Source organism: Sceloporus occidentalis, unplaced genomic scaffold, assembly GCF_023333645.1.
Source record: "Sceloporus occidentalis isolate IW3139 unplaced genomic scaffold, rSceOcc1.0.p SCAF_26, whole genome shotgun sequence".
Classification (NCBI taxonomy): Eukaryota; Metazoa; Chordata; class Lepidosauria; order Squamata; family Phrynosomatidae; genus Sceloporus; species Sceloporus occidentalis.
The window spans coordinates 10994313-11017983 of record NW_028317006.1 but is presented as its reverse complement, the minus strand read 5'-3'; the positions used below and the strand labels follow the sequence as shown (position 1 = coordinate 11017983).

At 39.3% G+C, this 23671-nt stretch overlaps 2 protein-coding genes across 2 annotated transcripts; one reads left to right on the top strand and one right to left on the bottom strand.

Annotated features, from left to right (window-relative positions):
- The first annotated feature begins 1902 nt into the window (after positions 1 to 1902).
- LOC149300153 (uncharacterized protein C2orf42 homolog) lies at positions 1903 to 7995 on the top strand. The gene is made up of 8 exons (XM_089485576.1): positions 1903 to 2719; positions 3555 to 3671; positions 4119 to 4208; positions 4630 to 4734; positions 5267 to 5374; positions 6798 to 6898; positions 7246 to 7405; positions 7790 to 7995. Exons 1-8 carry the CDS (start codon positions 1903 to 1905, stop codon positions 7993 to 7995), a joined length of 1704 nt encoding a protein of 567 aa, XP_089341702.1.
- Positions 7996 to 16974: 8979 nt separating this feature from the next.
- Positions 16975 to 23393, bottom strand: LOC149300152 (low molecular weight neuronal intermediate filament-like). The gene is made up of 4 exons (XM_089485613.1): positions 22686 to 23393; positions 18826 to 19146; positions 18209 to 18333; positions 16975 to 17203 (listed from the first exon to the last, which is right to left on the bottom strand). Exons 1-4 carry the CDS (start codon positions 23391 to 23393, stop codon positions 16975 to 16977), a joined length of 1383 nt encoding a protein of 460 aa, XP_089341739.1.
- Positions 23394 to 23671: the final 278 nt, after the last annotated feature.

The window sequence follows — 23671 nt, the reverse complement described above, 5'->3', positions numbered from 1 at the left end:
GACGAGCCCGTCTGGCACAGCAACCATGCCAAGTTCAAAGTCACTTAAATCCCCTTTCTTCCCAATTCTGATGCTCGGTTTGACCTTCAGCAAGTTGTCTTGACCTCATCTACATGCGTAAATGCATTGAGTTGCTGCCGTGTGATTGGCTGATTAGCTATTTGTGTTAACGCGCAATTGAACAGATTTACCTTATAAAGTGGCCAGTGTGTGTATATATCCATGGAGAAAATAGGAGCACTCACTTCTGTCATTTTTGGCAATAATTTCAAATAAATGAAAGCTCAAACGGGTTCGCTCTTATTTATTCTTTTGCCTGTTATAGTCTTATTTCTAGACTGTAATCTCAGAGCAATTACCACCAACTATCATAGTATCCTGTGACTACTGTACTTATTGTACCTTCCCTTTATTAAACGGTGACGCACCAGATCCATCCTTTATTACCAAATAAATAAAGATGTACGTGCACACATACACCTCAAAATGTTAACTTTTTCAACAAGTCTGTATTATTTATCACAGTTTACATGTTATTCAGTTGAAAAATGTTTTGCTTTTAGTATGTTGCTTAGCATGTTGTTTAAACAAGTTCTCTGTGGCACAACCTCATCTCTCATGGCTTCTTATCTTTAAAATAAGCCCTGAACTCCATGGAGTATGAAAGATCAGTTGATATAATCTAAATAGAACATTCTGAAACCACGCAAGACTGGATCTTTTATCTGTGCAAGGACCAGTATGAATAAAAGCCCCTTCCAAATATTATAGTATATCATAGTATTAGCTATCCCACACTAAATGACCAAAAATATGCTAACAATCCTCCTGACTGTTGAATTTAGGTGCTTCAGCCGCAATCATTGCTAACAGCTGCATAAAATCAAGCACAAAGGCGCCACCTCCATAGACAAACATTGGGAATAGAATGGGTCGTATTGAAAAAGTGGCAGACCGCCGAATGAGCTGCCGTTGTGTCGTGTAAAAATCACCTTCCTCTGTAGCATTGCTCGCTAGAGAGTTCCAAACTGCCTCTGGAAGCAACATCAGCACAAACGTTGTTCATCAGGAGCTTCGTAAAATGGGTCTCCTTGGCCAAGCAGCCGCACATAAAGCAAACATTACACCGCCACAGGACGGTAGTAGTGGAAATGTGTTCTCCGGAGTGATGAACTATGCTTCATCTGGAAGTCAGATGGACCAATTTGGATAACAGGAGAGCATTACCTACCAGAATGCATAGTACCTAATTTAAAGTTTGTTGGAGGTGGGAGAATGCTTTGGGACTGTTTTTTCCCCACACTTTGTTGTAGGCCCCTTAGTTCCAGTGAAGGAAGTTTGTATTACAGCATATAAAGATACTTTGCATGCTTTCTACTGGGTGGGGAAGACTCTTTCTTGTCCCAGCATGACTGTGCCCCAGTGCACAAAACAAGGTCCATAAAGACATGGCTTGATGAGTTTGGTGTGGAGGAACCCAATCGGCTGCTTAGAGCCCCAGCACACTCCAGAATCTTGTGTTAAGCTTTCCTGGAAGAGTGGAGGCTGTTAAAGCCACACAGGGGGAGGCCAACTATTAATGGTTTTGGAATGGTGTGATGGTCAGGTGTCCATATGCTTATGGTTAGATTGTGTATCAGTCCTATATATTTCCTCAAAATCTATTAGGATAAAAAAGTCACTGAAAACCTCAAAAAGAAAAACCTATGTCAAGCAACAAAACATATTATTGGTCTTATATCTCTAAATACCAATAATAATATAAATTAATACAATTTCATGTTTTTCCCCTAAGACTATCTGTGTTACTACATATTTTGCCATATATCATACCTATACCTTATAGCTACTTCAAATCCCTTTTGTGATTTTGACACTTGTACATCTTCTGCAGAGTGAAGAATGGAGCCTAATTCATCTAAACCTAAAGTTCCTGCGTTCCTCTCGAACCTGGGGAAGGCCACTCTGAGGGGGATCAGAAAATGCCCACACTGTGGGACCTATAACGGCACTCGAGGCCTGAGTTGCAAGAACAAGAGCTGTGGGACGGTTTTTCGCTTTGGGAAACAGCCAACCAAAGACGCTGTGAAGCTGGTTACGGGGTCTGACATGCAGATCTTCTCTGTAAGACAAAGAGATAGGGGAAGTGACCACAGGTGCCTAGTGGTGATGGGGATGTCAGAGACTACTATCCAAACAGCAGAAGGGGCCATATTCACCCATATAAGTTCAGGCCGCTGCTTTGCCCCTTCTTGTCTGAAAGTGGCAGCTCGTGGGGTTGTGGTGACCGAATGCCAGCATGTTAAGTTGACTATGAACTGCCAAAACGAAGCTGAGCCTTTGCCCCTTAAAAGCACTGTACTGAATTCCATGCAGATTCCAGCTGAGACTAAGCAAAGTATCTGGCAACTGGCTAATGAGCCAGCAGGGCCGCTGGTCCAGAGGGTAACCAAGTCGATTCTAGTGGTTCGGTGCAAACCTAACCAGCAACACAGTTTGGGGTATGTCCATGTGACCTTTACACAAAAGACTAATTCACCAAGGGAGACAGGCCATGTATTTACGTGCTCCTGCCAGTCTCCAAAAGCCTCCAAAGGAGTACAACCAAAATCTGATTCCCAGGAGAAGTGCATCCACTATTACGCCTGCCTGGGGGCCTTTGCAAGCGATGATGCCCTCGCCGAAGAATTCACAGAGTATTTCTGCTACTTATCTGGAGGTAGGTGAGACTTTGGAAACTATATTATGGATTTCTTAAAAATGTAATTCCCTACCTTCTACCAAATATAAAGTTTTTCCCCCCAACCTAAATGTAACCTTCCGGAAATCATACCCTATACTTCCGCATGCCAACATTCTGGCCATAAATAATTCTTCAATTGTCAAATTTGGATCTCTTTATATTTTGAGGGAGGTGGATCACTGAAAGACGGCATAAATCCCGACTGTCCAACTCAGCGAACAACATAGCAACATAGAGACTGACAGCAGATAAGAATCATTCGGCCCATCTTGTCTAAAGACACAAACCTTACTCGATCTTTGTCCAATATAGCGATATTCCATGTTTTCATGTTTAAATGCCCACACTCTATCAGCCTCTACCACCTCTGTTGGAGTCACCCTCTAATATTTATCCTCCTTTGAAATAAACTTCTCTCCTGTATTTTGTTAAATGCCATTAAGTATTTAAATGTTTCTATCATGTCTCCTCCAAGATATCCATATTGAAATCACTAAGTCTTTCCTGCAAACCAGTTGGGTTTAGCAATGAACCCAACAGAGCAAGGACCATGTCATTGATACAGTAGCATGTTGAGCCACATGGAGGACAGGATTCTGTTAACAGAAAAAGAATATGTAAATTCACTCTGGATTACCTTAATGCATAAATTCAGTGTTACTCATAAGAGTTTAAATCTGAATATCATTTTACATTTTCATCCTTGTATTTGTCCTTTCCTTGTGCCATCCAGGAGCATCCACAACTCTCAAACTTTAGTGAATAAACCCATTTGGAGCCATATGTTTATTCATTGTGCTTGTGTGTCCAGGTCTAAAGGAAGTGACTATTTTGGCAACAGAGTGCAAGGTGGAAACAGAAGTGCGTGTTCAGGAACAGGCGCCTGCAGCGTTAAAACCTAAGAAACGCAAGAAGGATGATGGCCCCGGTAACTTTTAGCATTTTATTTACTTTTATTAAGCCTAGCGGTGTGATGCATTTTTTGTAACGTTCAGTGCCCCAAATCATTCTGAAGCTTAGCTGGGAAAAGAAGGGTGTTGTAACTTTTACGTTTTATAATGATATAATTTAATAAAATATTTAGCCTCCTGTTACGCACATCAGTTTTGGTCATTATACATACATAGTGATGGCAGAAAAACAGCCAGCTGGCCCATCTAGTCTGTCCCTTTCAAGTATTTTATTTATTAGGATAGGTTTATGCACATGCCAGAACCCTGGGATCATCTACTCTTTCTTTAAAGTCCCATTTACAAACAGTTATGTCTCTCTTTGAGGAATGAATTTCTTTCAACCTGTAGAATATCATGTATTCACTCATTCAACTAAGAAGGAAACTTTGGTTTATATTTAATGGTTTAACCTTATATTTAAGGTACAAATACAACTGGTCAGGAACCTGCACTCAACAGCCTGAGAAAAGGTGCTTCCAAAAAGCCTGCAAACAACTCAACAAAGAGGCAAGGTGGGAACATATGGTTGCATTTCCATAGCCCCCGTATAGACAGACATGTAAGCAAATGTTTGCAATCCAGTGGGAAAGAAAAGGCTTCATTTAATTTGACCAAAGCCCCTGTAATATATAATACACACTTCTGAGAGACTACTATCATTAGAAAGGGTTTATGTTTTCTCCAAACAGAGCCAATCGTGAACAGAGCCAGACCCTGAAGTATTGTTTTGTTTTACTGAAGTAGACATAGACAGTGCTTCTCCATGGTGCTTCTGATGGGAGTTAATTCTTCACGCAAGTGACAGACACACCTCAAGTTCTCTATTATTCAGAAATAAAAAGCACAGGACATTGATTAATTTGGATATTTGTCTCGTGGTTGGTTTGAAACTGCCAATGGTGTTTTATACTTTTTACCTTCTTTTTTCCTTAGGGTCTACTCAACCGATGGATGAGGCTCAGGTGTCTTTGTCTTTCCAGGACTGGCTGGCCAGTGTGACAGAGCGAATTCACCAGACCATGCATTACCAGTTTGATGGTGAGGGATGGGTATTTCTAATAGATACAACTATTACCTTGGATGATATTAGTGCCAGTGATGTATTGGCAGTAGAAGAATAGCCAAGTAAGAGGTAGCTGCTCTTAAATGCAGATCAATGCTAAAAAAATCATATTATTTTACATAACAACAACCACCATAGAATGATTATTGCTTTGTAGCAAAGCATTTGGAAGTTCAAGAGTAATGCTACATTGCATAGGAAGAGACATTGGTAGCAGAACAATTTAGTTATGCTGCTGTATAGATCTTTGATTAACCACACATACAAAAGAAAAGAGAGACATAAGACTGACTTCAACTTAATATATAACATGTCCGGAGCCTATAAAGAATCACAGCCATAAAAGATGAGTAATGCGATTTATCTGGCACAGTATCAAACACTGTGATGTATGGCAAGGAGCAGTGGACCCCAGTGGCGTGAAAATTAAGAATATTGCATGATTCCGTTTTGTATACACATTAACTACACGGTGATTAATTTAAATCATCCTGTTCTTGATCCCAGGTAAACCAGAGCCTCTGGTATTCCACATTCCCCAGACTTTCTTCGATGCTCTTCAGCAGAGGATTTCAATGGGGAGCACACGGAAGAGACTTCCCAACCATACAACCGGTACACTCCTTGTTACTGTATCCTGACCGCAATAATGTATTCAGCATTCTTCTGTTCTCACATAGGAATATATCAATATATGTTTTTATTATTAAATACATCTTCTTGAGCTAATATACCCTCTTTGGGTTTACATATCAGTATATATCAGTATATAATAACAATCATCTGTCTAGCAGGTCTAAAAAATTAGGTAAATACAACCTATTTATTCAACAAAAATAAAGCCAAAATGGAGAAACCATGTGTTAAAAAACGAAGTGCATTCAGGTGTGTGTTAACACAAGGCCAATGAGGAAAGATATAAACAATGATCTTAGAGAAGCAATTGTTGCTGCCAATCAATCTGGGTTGTAAGACCATTTCCAAACAATTTAAAGTACATCATTCCACAATAAGAAGTATTATTCATAAGTGGAAAACATTCAAGACCGCTGCCAATCTTCCCAGTAGTGAACGTCCCAGCAAATTCACCCCATGGTCAGATGGCAAGAAACTCCCAAGAGTTACATCTCAGACGTTACATGCCTCAGCATGTTAAATGTTAAAGTTCATGACAGTACAATTAAAAAAAGACTGAGCAAGTATGGTTTGTTTGGAAGGGTTGCCAGGGTTCTCCAAAAATAACATGGCAGAAGGCAAAGTTGCATATGAACAAACCACAAGACTGCTGGAACAATGTCCTGTGGACAGACAAGAAAAAATGTTTGGCTAGAATGCACAGCACCACTTAAAAAAACCAAAAACCAAATACAGCACATCGGCACAAACACCTCATTCATTGAGTCGACCATGAACTCCTCTGTATACCAAATGCCATCTGTCTGACAGCTAAAGCTTGGCCCAGTTTAAAATGCTGCGGCAGGACCTTAAGAGAGCTGTGCATAAACAAATGGCTGCAAACCTCAATGAACTGAACCAACGTCGTAAAGTGGGCCAAAATGTCTCCACAACAATGTGACAGACTTATAAAGTCATACAGAAAACAATTACTTCAAGCTAATGCTGCTAAAAGTCGTTCTAGACGCTATTGAATCATAAGGTGTACTTAGTTGTTCACTCATGGCTTTTCCATTTTGGCTTTATTTTTGTTGAATAAACCACTGTGTAATATGTCATGTGTTTATCTGAAGTTGTAGAATGCCTGATCTAATACATTTTTATACAGGGAGAGAAGTATAGCAGAGGTGCAATACAAATCTATGAGATATGTAGGTGACACAAAAAAGAAACACAGTAGCCAACTTTCTCCTACTTCCTATTGTTAAAGAAGTTTTCTTGTTTCCATTCACTATGTGCAGCCCACTCATTTAACCATAGAGTTTGATAATTGCAAATCAAATGACAGAAAACTATATATATATATATATATATATATATATATATATATATATATATATATATAATGTATTCTGTATTTCAGCTTTTGTCCGGAAAGATGCTCTTCCCCTGGGAACCTTCACAAAGTACACATGGTTCATAACTAGCATGGTACACGTTAAACAGATATTTGACACGCCAGAGGTAAGAGCCTGAATGGTGAATTATCAAACCATATCCTACTAATAAGGATAATAATATGTTTATTAAATTTTTTCTGTAAACATGACAAAGGGCACAATGTTTGTAAGTTAATATTCTTTAACAAAAAATCAAATAAACAGGGGTAAGTAACAAGATAATGGAACATATCCTGTAAAAAAATTCTGTAATTTCTGTTTTCAAGTGTTTTATTGTTATGAAAAAAAGAAATATGTTAATATTGTATGCATTTACTCCTGATGCTTACAAAATAATTGGTTAATCAGTACTTTTTGGCCTTTTTGAAAAAATGCTAATTAATAACACATTATTTATTTTTGCAATTCCAGATGCCCCTAGAAATTGTGCGCACTTTTGTCCAGAACAGAGATGGAACATATGAGCTTTTCAAATCTCCCAAGGTCGAGGTTGAAAGCATCGCTGAAACCTATGGTCGAATGGAGAAGCAGCCTATACGGCCCTTAGAACTGAAAACATTTCTGAAAGTTGGTATGTTTAGAAAAATATTTATTGTATCTGAAAGAGTAGTAACAGGGTTTGTTTTATGATACCTAAAACTTAAATCATAACTACAGTCGTACATAGTGTTAATCGCACGGATAAAAGAAATATATAGATGTATAAATCAAGGGTTGTCTCCAATAGCACAAAATGTTTTTACACTGGAACCCCCATTGTGCATACACTGCTGGCGAAGAAAGACAGGAATGTATCCTGCATTAAGCATAAATAGATTTCTTTGGGTAATTAAGTATTTTGGAGGCTTTTGTTTTTATGTTCTTCCTCTTTATGTATTTGTGGCCATTGATTAATATGGGTTTTAAATGGTTTTATGAAACCTTCTTAGTGACTGTAACCTCTGATTCTTTGAAGGCAACACATCCCCAGAAGAGGATCCTACCCCATTCACCATTGAGTGGATTCCAGACATCCTCCCCATGTCCAAAATTGGAGAGCTAAGGATCAAATTTGAATATGGACACTATCGCAATGGGCCCATGAATGAGTTCCAGGAGCCATCACCCAACCTTGAGCCCACGCTAGAGATTACACCTCTTACTACCATCACATTTGACTGAAAGTGAATTTAAGGTTCATTGGGATCTTATATGATAGCCATTATGGTCTGACAAGCTGAAATTAAATGGGATGCATTTGGATGGGTTTTTTTTTTGGTTTTTTTTTTCCAAAAAAACCCAAAACAAAACAAAATGAAACGTCACTTGGGAAGGAACATCATACATCTGGACATATCTGTAATATTTCTAATATGCCTTGTTTATTGTAATGCTGCTGTGTCTATCTCCAGTAATTAAAAAGAAAACAAAGCACCTAGATTTAACTTTGAAAACCCCGATATGATTAACTAAATAGTGACAGTTACAGACTTTTTTCTCATCATTTTATATGTTTTTGAATGAGGATTGTCTTCAGACAACCAGATGCATTTTCTTTACTGTATTATAGCAACCATTTGAGGTCTCTTACAAAATCAAGAGATCCAGAGGTGCAGAGAGACTATATGGACCACGGCTGAAATTCGTTAGACCTCCTGCTATGGTCATTGTACATTTCAGTGTGATGTAGAACAGAATGTTTATTTATTCCAAAGGGAATATGAGTTGTAAAGCTATCCCTTTGTGTGGGCATTGTTTTTATTTTTTCTTCTGTGCAAGGAGTTGTTTTAAAGGACGGTTCACTATTTGAGAAAATGTTTTGTTCTAGTTTTTTGCATTTTTTTATTTCGTTTGTTGGTTGAGTGTGTCACCCTTGGGCTAAAAAATGTATTCTCTTTGAAGCAGAGCACTAATGGATAGAAAAAAAGGTATGGATTTGTCATTTTCTACATCTTTCTGATACTCCCACTTTTTTAAATTAAGATTTCGCATAGCACAAAGTACTAAAAGATGCCCACTAGCATAATGCCATAACAGTGGACTGTTTCACAGATTCTGTAATGAAAAAAACACAAATTACTGCAAACCCATGGATATTGCAGAAAGTGTAAAATGGTCCTTACTTACTACATAGGTTAACATTTCCGTCACATAAAATGACTTCCTTAGTCATAAAACCTTCCTTAGATTACATTTCTCTAACTGACTACCTCCTATCGCTCTCCTCACTTTTGCCTCCAAGCTGCTGGAGCGGATCGTGAACTAACTTCCTCTCCTCTAATTCTCTCCTTGTCCTTCCAACAATCTGATTTCAGACCCCTTCATGACTCAAAAGAATCCGATGGCTTGCTCTCTGCCAGAGCCAAAGGTCCCTTCTCCCTGCTAGTACTGTTGGATCTCTCTGCTGCTTTTGATACCGTTGATCACCACCGTCTTATTGACTCGCTTTCTTCTATAGTTATATGAGACACAGATCTCTCTCCTGGATCTCATCATATCTTTCTAGTCTAATCTAAAGTAAGACATCTTTACGTCTTCTACTTTCTGTCGGCTTGTCTCAAAGATTAGTCCTTGGCCCTCTGTTCTCTCTTTACACTTTACCTTTTGGAAAACTAATCAACTCATTTCTCTTCCAGTATCACCGCTATGCAGATGATACCCAAATGTAATGGTCTTCCCCTGATCTTTCATGTATTATGTGTTCCCTTATTATCTCCTGCATCGACTATTGCAACACCCTTCCAGTTGGTATTCATCTGCGTCGACTCTGCAATACATGCAAAATGCTTATCTTCTTTACATGCCTTTCTGCTTTCACTAAAGCTCTCCGCTGACATAAAAAATGTAATTTAAAATGTCCTACTGACATGCAAAGCCCTCCATAATATTGCTCCCCAACACATTTCTCTTCTCATAACAAAATACTCCCCTGTTGGATCTCTACACTCTTCCCATGGGCTAAGACTTTCCTCCTCCCTCATAACCTCTTCGTTTTCCTGTCTACAAGACTTCACTCTTGTTGCCCCCCTACCTCTGGAGCTCACGTCCACCGAACCTCCAGCTTTCATCCTCCTTCCCAACAAAAACTTCAAAACCTACTTCTTCTGAGAAGCATAAAATCTTTTCAGATAGAAACCTCTAGATTGTAAGCTTACGAGTAGGACCCTTATAAGAAACGTTGTGTAAATTGTTGGTGCTATATAAATACAATAATGATGATGAGATGTGGAAGGAAAGAAAAACAAGGATTGTGATAATTGTGACATCCATGGATTTATTTTAAATCTAAGTTTTATCTTCACAGATACTATTTACAGGGCTTGGTAACTGGATGAAACTAGGGTGGTGGTAGAATATCATAACCTATGATTACATTATGATGGCACTATGGAGTATGAATGAACATTGGGTATAGCTGAAAAGTACCAGATCTCAAGTGAGATAAAATCGGCTCGTTATTTACCATGAGACCATACACAGCTAGATAGCAAACTAAAATTGCCTAGAGGAACCTTGGAGAAACCAAGAGCTTACTAATTATTAATATGTACAGGCTAACACCGGCTGAACGCCTAGATACCGTAATAGATATTGTGTAAGGAACCCTTGACCCTAATAGGTCAAAAAACATAATAACTTATTAGAAATACATTTTAAAATATAATTTTTATTCAAAATGTTTCAAGAGAAGAAGAAAATTCAGACGCCGCTGTGAGGTGCCGCGAAACATCTCACAATCGCTTGTCTTGCACTTACCTCGGTTTTTATTTGTATAGTTTGCTGATGTGAGGTGGCCCTTGTGTACCTATGTATTTCTAGTGAGTTACTAAGTTTTATTTTTGGAGGAAGAAAAAACAGAAGGAAAGGCAGCAGGAGAATTAACAGGATTGGGATAATTTATGTCAGTGCCATGTTGTGTATTGCATACATGGATTTGCTGCCTGGTAGAGATAGTATGGGTTAATTCAGCGTGAGAGGGGTTAATTTAAATGTATTCAAATGTGATGTCAGAAGGTTGTACAACATGAATTCCTCTTTGGAAACTGGGACTCCAACTAGGGCCCTCCGGTGTGAAATGTTACAAATAAAGTGCCTCTAAGTCTAGCAACAACTGGCTGTGTAATCCACCTTATATCTGGATCCCCTCATAGAGACCATTTCTTCCAGAGTCATATCCAAAACATACGTTAATAAAAACCCACAGATTAATAATCATGCCTCATTCTTTGCATATTTAGAACGGGGAAAGCGCACCCTACAAAAAGAATACAAATATGGCTGGCGCAACCTAAGCCGTTTGGAAGGAATTGTGAAGAGGTATTGAGTCATAAGTACGAGTGTGACCTATCTATAGACTTCATGAATTGCAGAAAATGAATAGATGCAAGAATTATCTCTGTGATCAGCACAGGAGAGAAAATAAACATTTCACAGTTATATATTTGGACTGGTGTTGTTCCTCAACACAAGGAGGAGGTCACTTATGGTTCCTAGAGATACGCCTTCCCTCCGCATATACCACCTGTGGATCAGCTTGGGAACAAGACAAACTGAGAAGGTATAAATCTAATGATGGGAAAATGTCTTGTCTAGGGGCCAAGATCTAAGTCGAGTAAGTCGCCATCTTTCCTTGCCGGAGCCCTACAGACAGAAAAACTATTACTTTACCCTCCAAGTGAGTAGTTATGTTTTCGGTTAATTTCTTGTTTATCATCTGTTTTTTTTGTATGCACTGTGACTATTTTTTTGTTCATAATAAATATTCCTTTATTAAGTTCTGCTTTTGTCTGGTAAAGACTCCGTTTACCTGATTAGACTGATTTATTGATAATTTGAAATCACATAGATATTGTGTTAAAGCATATTTTGCTGGCAGCATTATGATATGAAGTTCTGGCTGATGGCAATTTGCTGAAATGTGTAGCTTTTATCAGCCGCTACCAGTAGAATTAACTACAAAATCTGTGAGCTTCACCATATTTATTTGGACCTAATGTGATTCTTCTGACTTACAAAAGGCCAGGTAGACAATTTCTCCCCTTTTCTCGGCAGTCTTTCGTTTTGATTTCACAGACCCCACAAAGCCTACCAGATAGCTTTGGCTTTACCCTTGATTGTTGCCACATACAGCCCAAGCCTGCACTGATCTTTTTCCAATGAAATGGATAAGCCAGGGGTGAAGGACTTCACGGAGTTTCAATATCCCTCATGGTTTGACTGAAAGAACACTTTGCAATGTTCTCCTACTATAAGTAGATGATGCATGCTCCGGAAGACCAAAACTTACACCTATTAAATCTAACCAAAAAAAATATTGTTTTAGATGATATTGTATATTAAACTAGAAATAATTATGGTTGAATAAAGGATAAATCGGTGCATCCTAGTCTACTGTAAGGGCTTTTATGTAGACATGAGAATATCTCCTTCCTCAGGCCAAGTGGGTTTCAAAGAACTAGTCGATGCAGATTTAAGTAAGAGGAGATACAAATACCAAGTTAAGTTAGGATAACAAGTTTAGATTCCATAGTAGATTCATGCAGTTGATAGAAGTGTGATTTCCGTCTTTCATTACCAAGAAAACAATATAGGGATCAAACAGAGCCTAAAATAAAAGAAACCTTTCTAGCTTTCATATTGCAGGAAAACATACTGTATATACTGTATACACATTACTGGCTTATTATGGATACAGATGCTCATAAATGTTCCACATTCTAGGGCTGCTTTTTTATCTTTATTGATCTAATTTCAATTGATTCCTGTGCGCTGGAGCCAGTTTCAGCCTTCCCATGGGGACATGCAGAGCGCAGTAATTGAGAGGAACTGTTTAGAAACTGGCTCCATCTAATAGATTAAAAGCACATCTGTCTGGAAGATCTGTGTTTGTTCTAAACCATTAAATCAGTTATGGAATATTACCGTATGTCTGTCCCCCAAGAACTGCATTCACTTCTTAAAATGGCAGGAAACATCTGGATTATCATTAATGGCTGTGGCATTTGTAATGATAAATAAGCAGTATTATATGTAGGCTTCTACAGGGTCAGCCATAGCCTTTCTGGCACCTTGCAAATGATGTCTCTAGTGCGCCATCTTGCACTTTGTCGCAGTCCACTAGGCAACCTCCCAGTTGGCCTACATAGCCCTGGCTCCTTGCCTATCGTTCAGACACCATGGCGTAGTTCCCAAGTAATGTCATGATTGGACCGCCCTTGCTTCTTTTGAGTGAAGCATTGCTAGCTTCTGTATGAAATGGTTGTGTTGTTATAAGAAAATGACCCAAGAGGTATTCACTTTGACATCCAGATCAAGTATTAGGTACGAATTTTCACACGACTCAAAATTAATTTTTATGCGATACTGTTTTGCTATTACACTGAATTACTGTCCCTGTATCTTCTGCAATGGAGCAGGTATTAGGCTTCAGTGGAGACAGCCAACATTATGTATTATGTATTATGGATTAGGGCCCACTCTGAGAAGTCAGGGTTTATTCACTAAATCCAGAGTTTGCAGGAATGTTGCTCTTTCTGCTCACTGACCTTACAATGCATTATAAGGAGCAGAGTTGAAGTATTCATCAGGCACACTACATAAATGCCCAGGGGCCCCATACTCTGGAAGGCCCCCGGTGCTTTAATGGATAATGTGACCACCATACGAGCTGTGGGGTAACCATGTTTTTACTATATTAGTAAATCAGCATGTAGAATAAGAGGAGCCACACGGGTAACAAGATTTGTACTGTATGTGTGTATGTGCATATATGTACGTATGTGTGTGTGTATATACGCATGCCTCGGAGCCATGGAGGTCTTAATTTTGGACTAATAAAGGGCAAATACAATGAGCTCCCCTGGAGTTTGATTGGCCTCTTATATTGCAGAGTTAAGTTACTAAGATTTCCTGACAGTCACCTTACCGATGGCATGTCAGGCAGGGTCAGCTCTTCTCACAGGGATGGCCCTTCATAATGGTGAAGCTGATGAATTGAAGCTGCATAGGGAGGCAGGTCCAGGCGGCAGCAGCCCATCTACCACAAAACAGCCTCTCTTGACCTGCTCTCTGACACATTTCTGATCAACGGGCCGGTTACAAGGGAGATCTCTGTGCCTGGCCTGTAGTATCCATTACGCAAAGCATCAGATACCTCGTGTCACTGACAAGAACATGTGTGGGTCCTCAGCCGTTGCTCGCTGAGGGGATCCCCTGGGCTGTGCGTAGGCAAGTGCCTAACCTAAGACTGTCAGGATCTACTTTGCGTTGTCGGTACACAACACCGCTTTTTATCTTGCATTTACAAATCTAGTAATCATTTTCAGTATATCCCGAAATATACAACTTTTTATTAGCTGACAAAACAACAAGGCAAAGCAAAGTGATTTGTGTGATACCCCTCATAAAAACTACAAGATGCATTTAAAAGTATAGTGTTGGTACAAATAAGTGTTTTTTTTCGTATAATTCTCACCAGCATGTGATGCTGATCTTGTGTGCTCAGTGTGGTTTACAGATGAAACACCTCGGCATTGGACCAACATGAAGCAAATTACTAATATCACACCAGACGGGGAGCTGTCACGCAAGCTTTTACAGTAACAGCAGAGCACAGCGGTCATGGAAATGTGTTGGATTCTAATCTCTAGATAGATAGCACATTTTGTCCATTAAATAACATAAACTGGATCAGGAATACAGCACAGACTATTGAATGACTATTGAAGCTGAAAACTGCTGATTTTTACTGGAATATCGTAGGTGTAAAGGGGCTCTTTATCACTCCCGCTAAGTGACCCCAAACATTTGAACAGTAGTGTATGTGGTCACAATTCAGTTTTGAGCTGGGTTTAACTGGGAAGCTATGCCTGTCCTCTGTAATAGACCCCCCCCAGAAAGAGTGCTGTCTCACTTTATCACTTCATGTTATTTGGAATTTGGCTCCCAGCTTTCTGACGCATTTGGGATAAAGGGCCACTCTGGTGTAAAAGTGGCGCATTCACCAGGATCGAGGCATTATCATGGAAACAGATTAAGCTCCTGCGTAGGCCTGAAAATGAAAAAAATATTTCTGCTTAGAGCCTCCAACAACTTAGCGCTGCTCCTGGCGGGAACATTCAATTGGAAATTTAAAAGTGGAACTCCCACATCAGGTATGGGGCGTCTGACGTTAGTGGAGAACAGTACTGCCTCATAGGATATAAAGTCCAGCTGCGAGACTAGATCAGTGTCATGAAAGACATGGAGGGAACCCACGGAAAACTTCTGGTGAGGAAGAAAAGCTGATTGACTATGTGGGGCGGTATGATACACGCGTTGCGTGTGCCCATTCGTATCCTGCCCATGACTGCACATTAATGCACTAGATCTGCTGCAAGTGACCCTCATCTGGTCCACCATGCCTGACTTCATCTACCTTCTAAGCACGTATTACTAGGTGATACCCAACTGACCACATAACTATACCCCCAACTTCTTTAAATACAGGTCTCATTTTCTAATTCCAATAAAAGATGAATGTGTGCTTATATCCGCATGCAGTAAACTGGACTCCGAGGTGGATTTTACTGATAAGAAGGCGTGGGGTGGTCATTTCAGTAATCATGGCTCATTGGAACAAAGGAAGACACTGTTATATTGTTACCATTAGACTGATTTATTGGGAAGACTTTGCTACAGGTTCAGGGCTGCGAACAGTACCATGCAATATACTAAACAAATCTACTGATAGCCATGATCCCAAATCTCTACTACCGTATTTTCATCCAGGTCATGTTCCCTCAAACCTCTTTAGTTTGCCCCATGTTTGCCCAAAGTTAACATTTATAAAAGAAAAATATAAAAACACATAAATACAGATTGCCAGCAGCCAGCTATGGTATTGCTATTTTTACTGGAAATTCTTTTTCACCTGTGTTCTTAGTCTAGAAAATCGCTTACTCTTTGAGGGCATCTGACCCTTATAAACCTTTCCAGGTCCATATGTGAATGTCAGCTTCCGATATCAACACCTCTACCACCTATGCTGGAGATATAATTCTAAAGGTGCACCAGTTTTTCACTAAAGCTTCTACTTTTTTGTGTTGCGTGTGCATTTTAGTTGCAAAATTGTCAGCTATACCAAAATTGTTCTGGTATTGTTCCGGTTTTCTTTGTACCAAGGTCTAAAGCACATAACCTCATTCTAAAGGCAGGTCTTCATCCAAACGAGCATCACAATGCCATGAAAGAGTTAATAATGATAACAATAATGATAAACAAATAAGTCACGGTTCCCAATCATTTCTTCTTAGACGATTCCTAGTTACCACCTTTGCAGTTTCTTTGGGAGGCCAGATCACTTCTTTCACTGTGTTTCTGTCTATGTGAGAGTTTAATAGGTTTATTGTTTTTCACAACCACACAGATGCTACACGTTCAACATCTCAAAATCTGATCGACACATCTAGGAACATGGACTGATCGCTGAGCTGAGCACAATGCTTTCTTGAATTCTGATGACCATTTCTGGGTTTTGTGATGACTTCTCATAATTTAATTCTAAAACTACAAATTAAACATTTTTATTGTAGAATTGTGTGATCTACTTTTCCTTAGTTGTGGCATTAGAGAGACAAATTGTGTAGGGCCATGAGAAATATAAGGATACCATGCAAATGTTTACAGGTTTTGGCACCATTCCATACGACTCCTCCACATACTGGTGAATGATATTAAAAGGGTTAAAATATCTGCATTCTAAATTTTACTATTTGCCATTCATTTTTTCTTTGTCTTCACATTTTAAGTGCACAAATTTAGATTATTTCTATTAAACAGTACATCTTGCTGCAATTCTTCTACAATGTATAGATCCAGTTCACTTTCACACTGGAGACACTGTGAGTAACATATCACTTTTAATAGAATTTGGGGTTAATGCATTACACATGATAAAATGTAAACAACTTATTGTTACTTGGATGTCCAAATAAATTACTAGCATACCATAAATGCAAAGGGTAAGTTAGTTTCTGTTCATGGCAGGATCCTAGTATAAATAAATACTTTGACATACTTTTTTAATCGTATTGCATGATGGCTGACTCACGAAAAAATGATAACCAAAAAAATAATGAGATAAAAGTAAGAGAAGGTGGGATTCATAATACATTATATAATTCAGTTTTTAGGAGGGGTCTTCTCTTGAGGAGCTTCTCCTGGCTTTGAGGTTTTGGCATCTCCTTTGCCTCCATCTGACACTTTTTTCTCCTCTTTCTTAATGGTGACTGTACTTGTAGAATAACTCTTGCTTCCAGAATACAAACCCGAGGAGTATGGGTAGCCAATGCTAAACATGCCGCCTCCACCCACCGTGGTCAAACGGGTCTCCTCTCCCTCTAGGAGTTTCCTGTAAATGGATAACAAGGTTTGGGTTAAATGGACTCCACTTTGTGTAATCCGCTTTACGTCATCCACAGGAGAAAATAGGAGTGTGTCAGTTGAATCGTCATACAACATATATGTTCTATGGACCATAGTCCAAGGCCTTCATTTATTGGTACAGTGGAGATTCCATGGTGGGAACAATCAGTAGCTTAACAATATGCTTATTTTAATCTCTAAACACGATTGTATAGGTTTTTTGGTGTATAGAATAGAGAGAGACCCCCTTAATAACAAAATAGGGCTTCTAGTGAAGCGGCCAAAGGACTGTCAATCCTTTAAGTCTGCTGACCTTGACTTTTGTAGATGTTTGTGTATTATCTTTTGTTGTTCATAGCTTTCACATTGTTAATAGGTACTCCTATTATTAATAGCTGGTGTCACAGAGCTGGCGTTGGTTGGTAATCACTCCATCATAGAACAGAAATCTGTTTCTACAAGTAATGTTTTGTGTTAGAGATATGCGTTTTATTACTGTCGACTTAATGTACTAACCAGAGGTGGAGGTACTTTATAGGCATTTGAGCAGATGTTTGGACCCAAACTGGTCGACAGGGGCTTACAATGTTTTAGAACTACAATGTATAACTCGTTAAGCCAATTTGTGATCAGAAGTATTGTGTTACATATCTACAATTATTATTTTTATTATATGTATTAGAGATGGTGCCCCCCAAATGCTTTTTGCTTAAGGGTCCTTAAACATGACTTTTGTTTCTTGATATCTGGATCATAGAACTGCAGATCCTGCTCTATAAATTATTCATTCAGTTAAGCGTAGAACACACTTGGGTGAACGAAAAATGTAGTTTTATGCGGCTTAGGTTAGTGGTTCTGCTGAAATATTGCTGATGTCAACATTTTAGAGCAGTGTACAGTTCTAATAATATGCCAGTCCCAACAAATTATACTACCTATTACTATAGAACAAGGCTTCCCCATATTCTGAATAAGATACTTCTTCTTATACCTGTATGCTGCTATTTCAATATCCAAAGCCATCTTGACATTGAGCAAGTCCTGGTACTCCCTGAGATGACGGGCCATCTCACTCTTTGTGTTTCTCAGTGCATTGTCAAGCTGGTTTATTGTCTCCTGTAGAAAAGAAGACGTGTTTTATGGGGAAAAAAACTTTGATTACGCATTTAATTTGACATAAAACCCTGTTATCACATTTGCTTAGAATACTACGAAACTGATCCTGATTCAATCACTTGACTAAACCTTAAATGGCTTCAACTGTGTAAAAGAAACCCAGTAGGCAACTGGGAAAATGTGACATTAGAACAATAGAAAGCCCTCCCGTTAAAGAGATGCATTGTGGTGCGCAGTTTGTCACAAAAAATCTGAGATCTGAAAGCTCTCCATGCCAACTTGTGGAAGAAGCTTGCAAACGCAAGACCTTAAATAGATATATTTATTGTGTCCTAATTATGACACACACTTAGGCAGTTTAAGTGGCCTACTTGGTAAGGTTGAAGTGGTTTAGAAGAAAAAAAGCTGTTACACTTACACATATATTCTGTAGAATAAGCAGCTTTTACATGGAGTAGGTAAGCCCTGACCAGAATGGCCCTAATGCGTTACCTGCAGTTGAGTGATCTCGTCATTGTTCCTGTCCTCAGCCTCTTGAAGTTGCCTCTCCAGAGACTCATTAGCACTTCTCAAAGCATCCACCTCCAGGGTCCGGGCCTGTAATTGTCGCCGGTACTCATTGATCTCCTCCTTGGCCTGGCGCACATTGTCGTTGTTTTTCTCGGCCTCCTTGGACACAGTGGCAATCTTGGTTTGGTACCACTCCTCTACCGACTGCTGATTGCGGGCAGACAAGACCTCATACTGCATGCGGATTTCCTTCAGAGCAGCTGTAAGATCTGGCTTACTGACCACATCCATTTCCACCGTGACCTGCAAGAAGATGCTTTGGTCAGGCTATTCTGAAACTCTGGTGTACATTACAGTATTGGGTGAAATGGAATGGCTTGTTCCTTTTGAAAAGGCAGTTCTTATCTTTTGAAACAATTCCTGACCATATTTTCAGTTAGGTTTTAATAGTCATATCCCATCAATATACAGAATTCCAGCAATGGAATGTCCTTAGCATAATTATTAGGTTATCTAAAGCTTATATGTTTACATACAATTTAAATTGTTTTACATCACTTTAGGTAAAAAAAAGGTTTAAAAACCTTATTTATGCTGGTTTTACCTTCAAACTGTACGAATTATCTCACCTGGAAAAAAGTATTAACCAATTCATCTCCCATGGAGGAAAGTGTCCATAGCCAACTGACAGCGGTAAACAAGGGATTGCAATATTGTTTCAATTGGATCCTCATAAAATAATTACACGTACATAATTTAGTTAGTAATCAGGTATATTTTGAGATAATGGTATTCACCATGAAGCACCTATGAGTAAATCCTGCTTGGAGGAAACTCATCAGGTTGGCTGTGATGTGTTTTAACACTGGATTACTGTGGGTGGGTTTAAGCATTGAAGACCCCAGGCTCTGCTCTCCTATCTACTTGCGGATTGGCGTAGTCTATATACGATGAGATAACAATAAAAAAACTAGAGACTTGGATCAAATGCTGAGTATCTCCAGCTATGGCTACAAGATATGTTATGTTTTCTAATTATTGGATTTAACACATGACTGAGCTTTTATGGTGTTTTATTATACATGAAAAATCAACTAATACTTGAGTTTTCAATTTTATTACATCGTTACATCATTATATATATATATATATATGTGTGTGTGTGTGTGTGTGTGCTCCATTCCTATTTGCACTGCAACATACATTTTGTGGCTACAAAAACTGTTCAGCAATTTTATGAATAAATCATTAAACAAATCTATAAATTGATTGTGTACTATAAATGTCTTTTTCACACTGTGATGACTATTGGAAATATTTCCTTTCTTTATGATCCGTAGGTTTCTTTTTCTATCACGGGGGAGACTATATTTGTCGGTGAGGATTGTTTTTACAATGTCACAAATTGTTTGTTGAGTACTGATATTTGGAGGAGTGATTTATGTTACTGCTCTTACCTCTGGATAATTTTGGCCGGTTAGTCTAATAGCACAAAAGAACTACTTATATTAAGCAAGGGAAAGTTAAAAGACGAGAGAGATGGGTAGCTGCTCCAGTTGGTTGTCTGTTGTAGGTCCTCAGGCAAAACCTATTTGCCCTGCAATTGTGGTGGTAAATTGTATAAACTTATTTATGGATGCCCTAAACTGGAAGAAATTTTACTAATACTTTCCATATAGAACATAGAAATCACTCTCTACCATCAGCCTAGTTTTCAGATCATTATATAAATTAAGGATGCCATTACAATATACAAATAATATGCTATGAATATAAACCTTAGCGGATCTGTCATTTTTGTATTTTTTGTATTTATCAGTTTATATGGCGAGAACCTATCATTGCATGTTTTTGTGTCACATGGTTATTAAGTGTTCCCAACAAAAATGATGAATGAGACCCAAATTTACATGATTAAATCATTTTTTTGGGAGGAAGGGTGCAGGCAATCAACAGTACAACAAATGCTATTTCTAATGCTACATTTAGGTACAAGAATGTTAAACTTAATAGTAAGTGGAGCAGCACCTTTAAACAATATATGGAAGTTATATGATCCCATATAGGTATTTAGAAAAATAAATGCTCAAAGCAGACAAATGCATAGAAATAAACAGGTGGACAGAAGGAGTTTACAAAAGAAGATGAAGGCTGGATAGTGGGATGTTTACATGTCTTATTAGTTTGTCCCCCAAGGGGAATCTCCAAAAATATGCTTCTTAATAAGATGCGCATGTAAGGGATTTGTGCGGAAGGAATCAATACTTTCTGTCCATAGTGCATTCTATGCACACAATTCCAGAGCCCTGACATTAATGACTTTGCTGCAATATAGATTATTGATGTGTGAATCATAATAATAGTAATCATAATGATAATGTAAATCTTTCTGCCCCTAAAGGCAACATCATTTATTATAATAAATGACACAAAAAGTCAAAAGAAAACCTAAAACTATAACTAAAAACAGTAGCTATTCAGAACATTCCTTATAATGAATAGCGCAGGATAATTTAGGATGAGTGAGGTTGGGCAACCAGGCAGTTTTGTGACCATTAGAAGCTGAACCCTCTCACCAGCTCACAGAAATATAATAATACAATACTCAAATATATACATTATATGTAGATATAATATATGAAAATTGTATTTGATTTGGAAAAAGATTAATGGTTTAATGGCTGGAAACTAAATATGTGACAGTATCACATCAATTACTATTTGATCATAATTATAGTTGCTACTTAATACAGTTCATTCAAATTAAATGTGAAATACCTAAGATAATTCTGAAGAGTCTTTCCTTTAGGTCCCTAAAGCTACCCCTGAGTGCATCCCCTGCTCTTATATCAGTCCTCATTTTGTAGATGGAGAATACTTTGCCTGTGGACTATGCCACACCTAATGCTAACATGCATGATGTCCTTCATCACTGAGAGGATGGTAAAGCTTAGGTAAAGTAGATGGCTTTCAGGATGCCTATGAGGCTCAAATTAGAAAATAGAAATACTAGGTGACTTCAGAGTATTGAACCCTGCTTCCGATGAGGATGACTGTACTGCAGAGCTTGCAATCTCGATTTCAGTTTGCAAGCTTCGCTGTATAAAACTTTTCTAGGTCATGATGTCACCTATAGATCCTAGTAATGAAAATATTGCGCACTACATAGAACAACGATGTCCAAAGAGTTTTTTCCTTGCAGTATATATGGAAGCTGTGATCATTGTGGTATGGTAGAAATGTAAAGTACAATCACATTTGAACGATAGCACCCTCTGGCTTTAGTTTACATTAAATGCACAATAGTATTCAGTACTGGGTCCCTTTAAATCTGGGCTCCCGGTGACGCCCCCCTGAGTATCTGCAATGCTGCTCCTGTTATATAATTTTGGGAGGAGCACCATTTACTTTGTACTCAGCAACCATCTATCTCCCTTGGGGTCGAATAAACGAGATGGGAAGAACTCCCCCTCCCCCAGATTCCTTATTGATCAGACATCACGACCATATCCCTTTAACCCCATCAATGCCTGAATCCCAAAGCAAACCCAAGTGAGCCTAAAATCCAAATGAACAAAGAATTCCTGTGTGCTCTGTTGTTATGTCTAGCCCTATTTAATAATATTGTTATTCAGTAGGCAGTGTAGTCATACACACCCATCATAAGGTGCCCTTGACACGTGCACTTTTGGGTGACAATGATCAGCATGACATCACATGTGTGTTCCTGGATGGTAGGATGGACCCTGTAGTATTGTCACATGTCTTCCTAACAATGACAGCCTCCCTTCCCAACATGCTTGAGCCACCGCCCTTCCTCATGCAACCCCCCTGGGACCCACCTGAGCCTCTGTTACTGCAGCCTGCAGCTCAGCCACCTCTTCTTCATGGACCTTCCTCAGGAAGGCGACCTCATCCAGCAGGGACTCCACCTTCTTCTCCAGCTGCAAGCGGTCCAGGGTGGCTTGGTCTACATCTTTCCTTAAGTTCTTCATAGCATCCTCTGCTTCCTCCCTTTTGCCAGCTTCATGGTCCAACTTCTCCTGCATCTGCCTGACACATGCCTCCAGATGCTGGCAGTCCAGCTGGGCTTGGTCCTTCTCCTGAAGTTGCTCTTCTAGCCTGGCTCTAAGTTCTCGGATCTCCTGCTCATACACTTGGCTGAGCCTAGAGGGCTCTGACTGCTTCTGTCTCAGCAAGGTCACCTCTGCTTCCAGCAACTTGTTCTGCTGTTCTAGGTTATGGACTTTCTCAATGTAAGTGACAAAACGGTCATTGAGCCCTTGCAGCTGCTCTTTCTCGTTGGTCCTGACTATCTTCAGCTCATTGCTTAGGGCTGTGGACTGGGATAAGTCGAAGTGGTCGGAGGCTGTGGTGTGATGGCTGGGAGGGGACCTGCTTACCTTCCTGTAGGATGACACACTGGTGTAGGTATCCCTAGGTCGGTAGAGCTGGGACCTGCTAGTGGTGCCATACAGGTGAGAGGAGGACCTGGGTGAATCTCCAAAGATCTTCTTGTAGGAGGAAGTGTAGTAATCTCTTGAAGTCATGGTTTAGCCGTTTAGGTGGATGTGGGATCTTTCTGGTGGTGATGACTTGGGGCAAACGGGTCTTCCTTCTGCACTGCACACAATGCACACTGCAGATCTGCAGCATCACTTTATATATACCCTTCCACCCGTCCTAGAGGTGGCCACGCCCATTTGGTACAGCATGTGTGCTCTGCAATATCTTCTGCAACTGTTCTGCAGCTCTGTAACCCTTTGAATGACAGGAGGCTGCTCACATTTTGCACTGCATTTCTACTTCATACAGCATATTTACCATG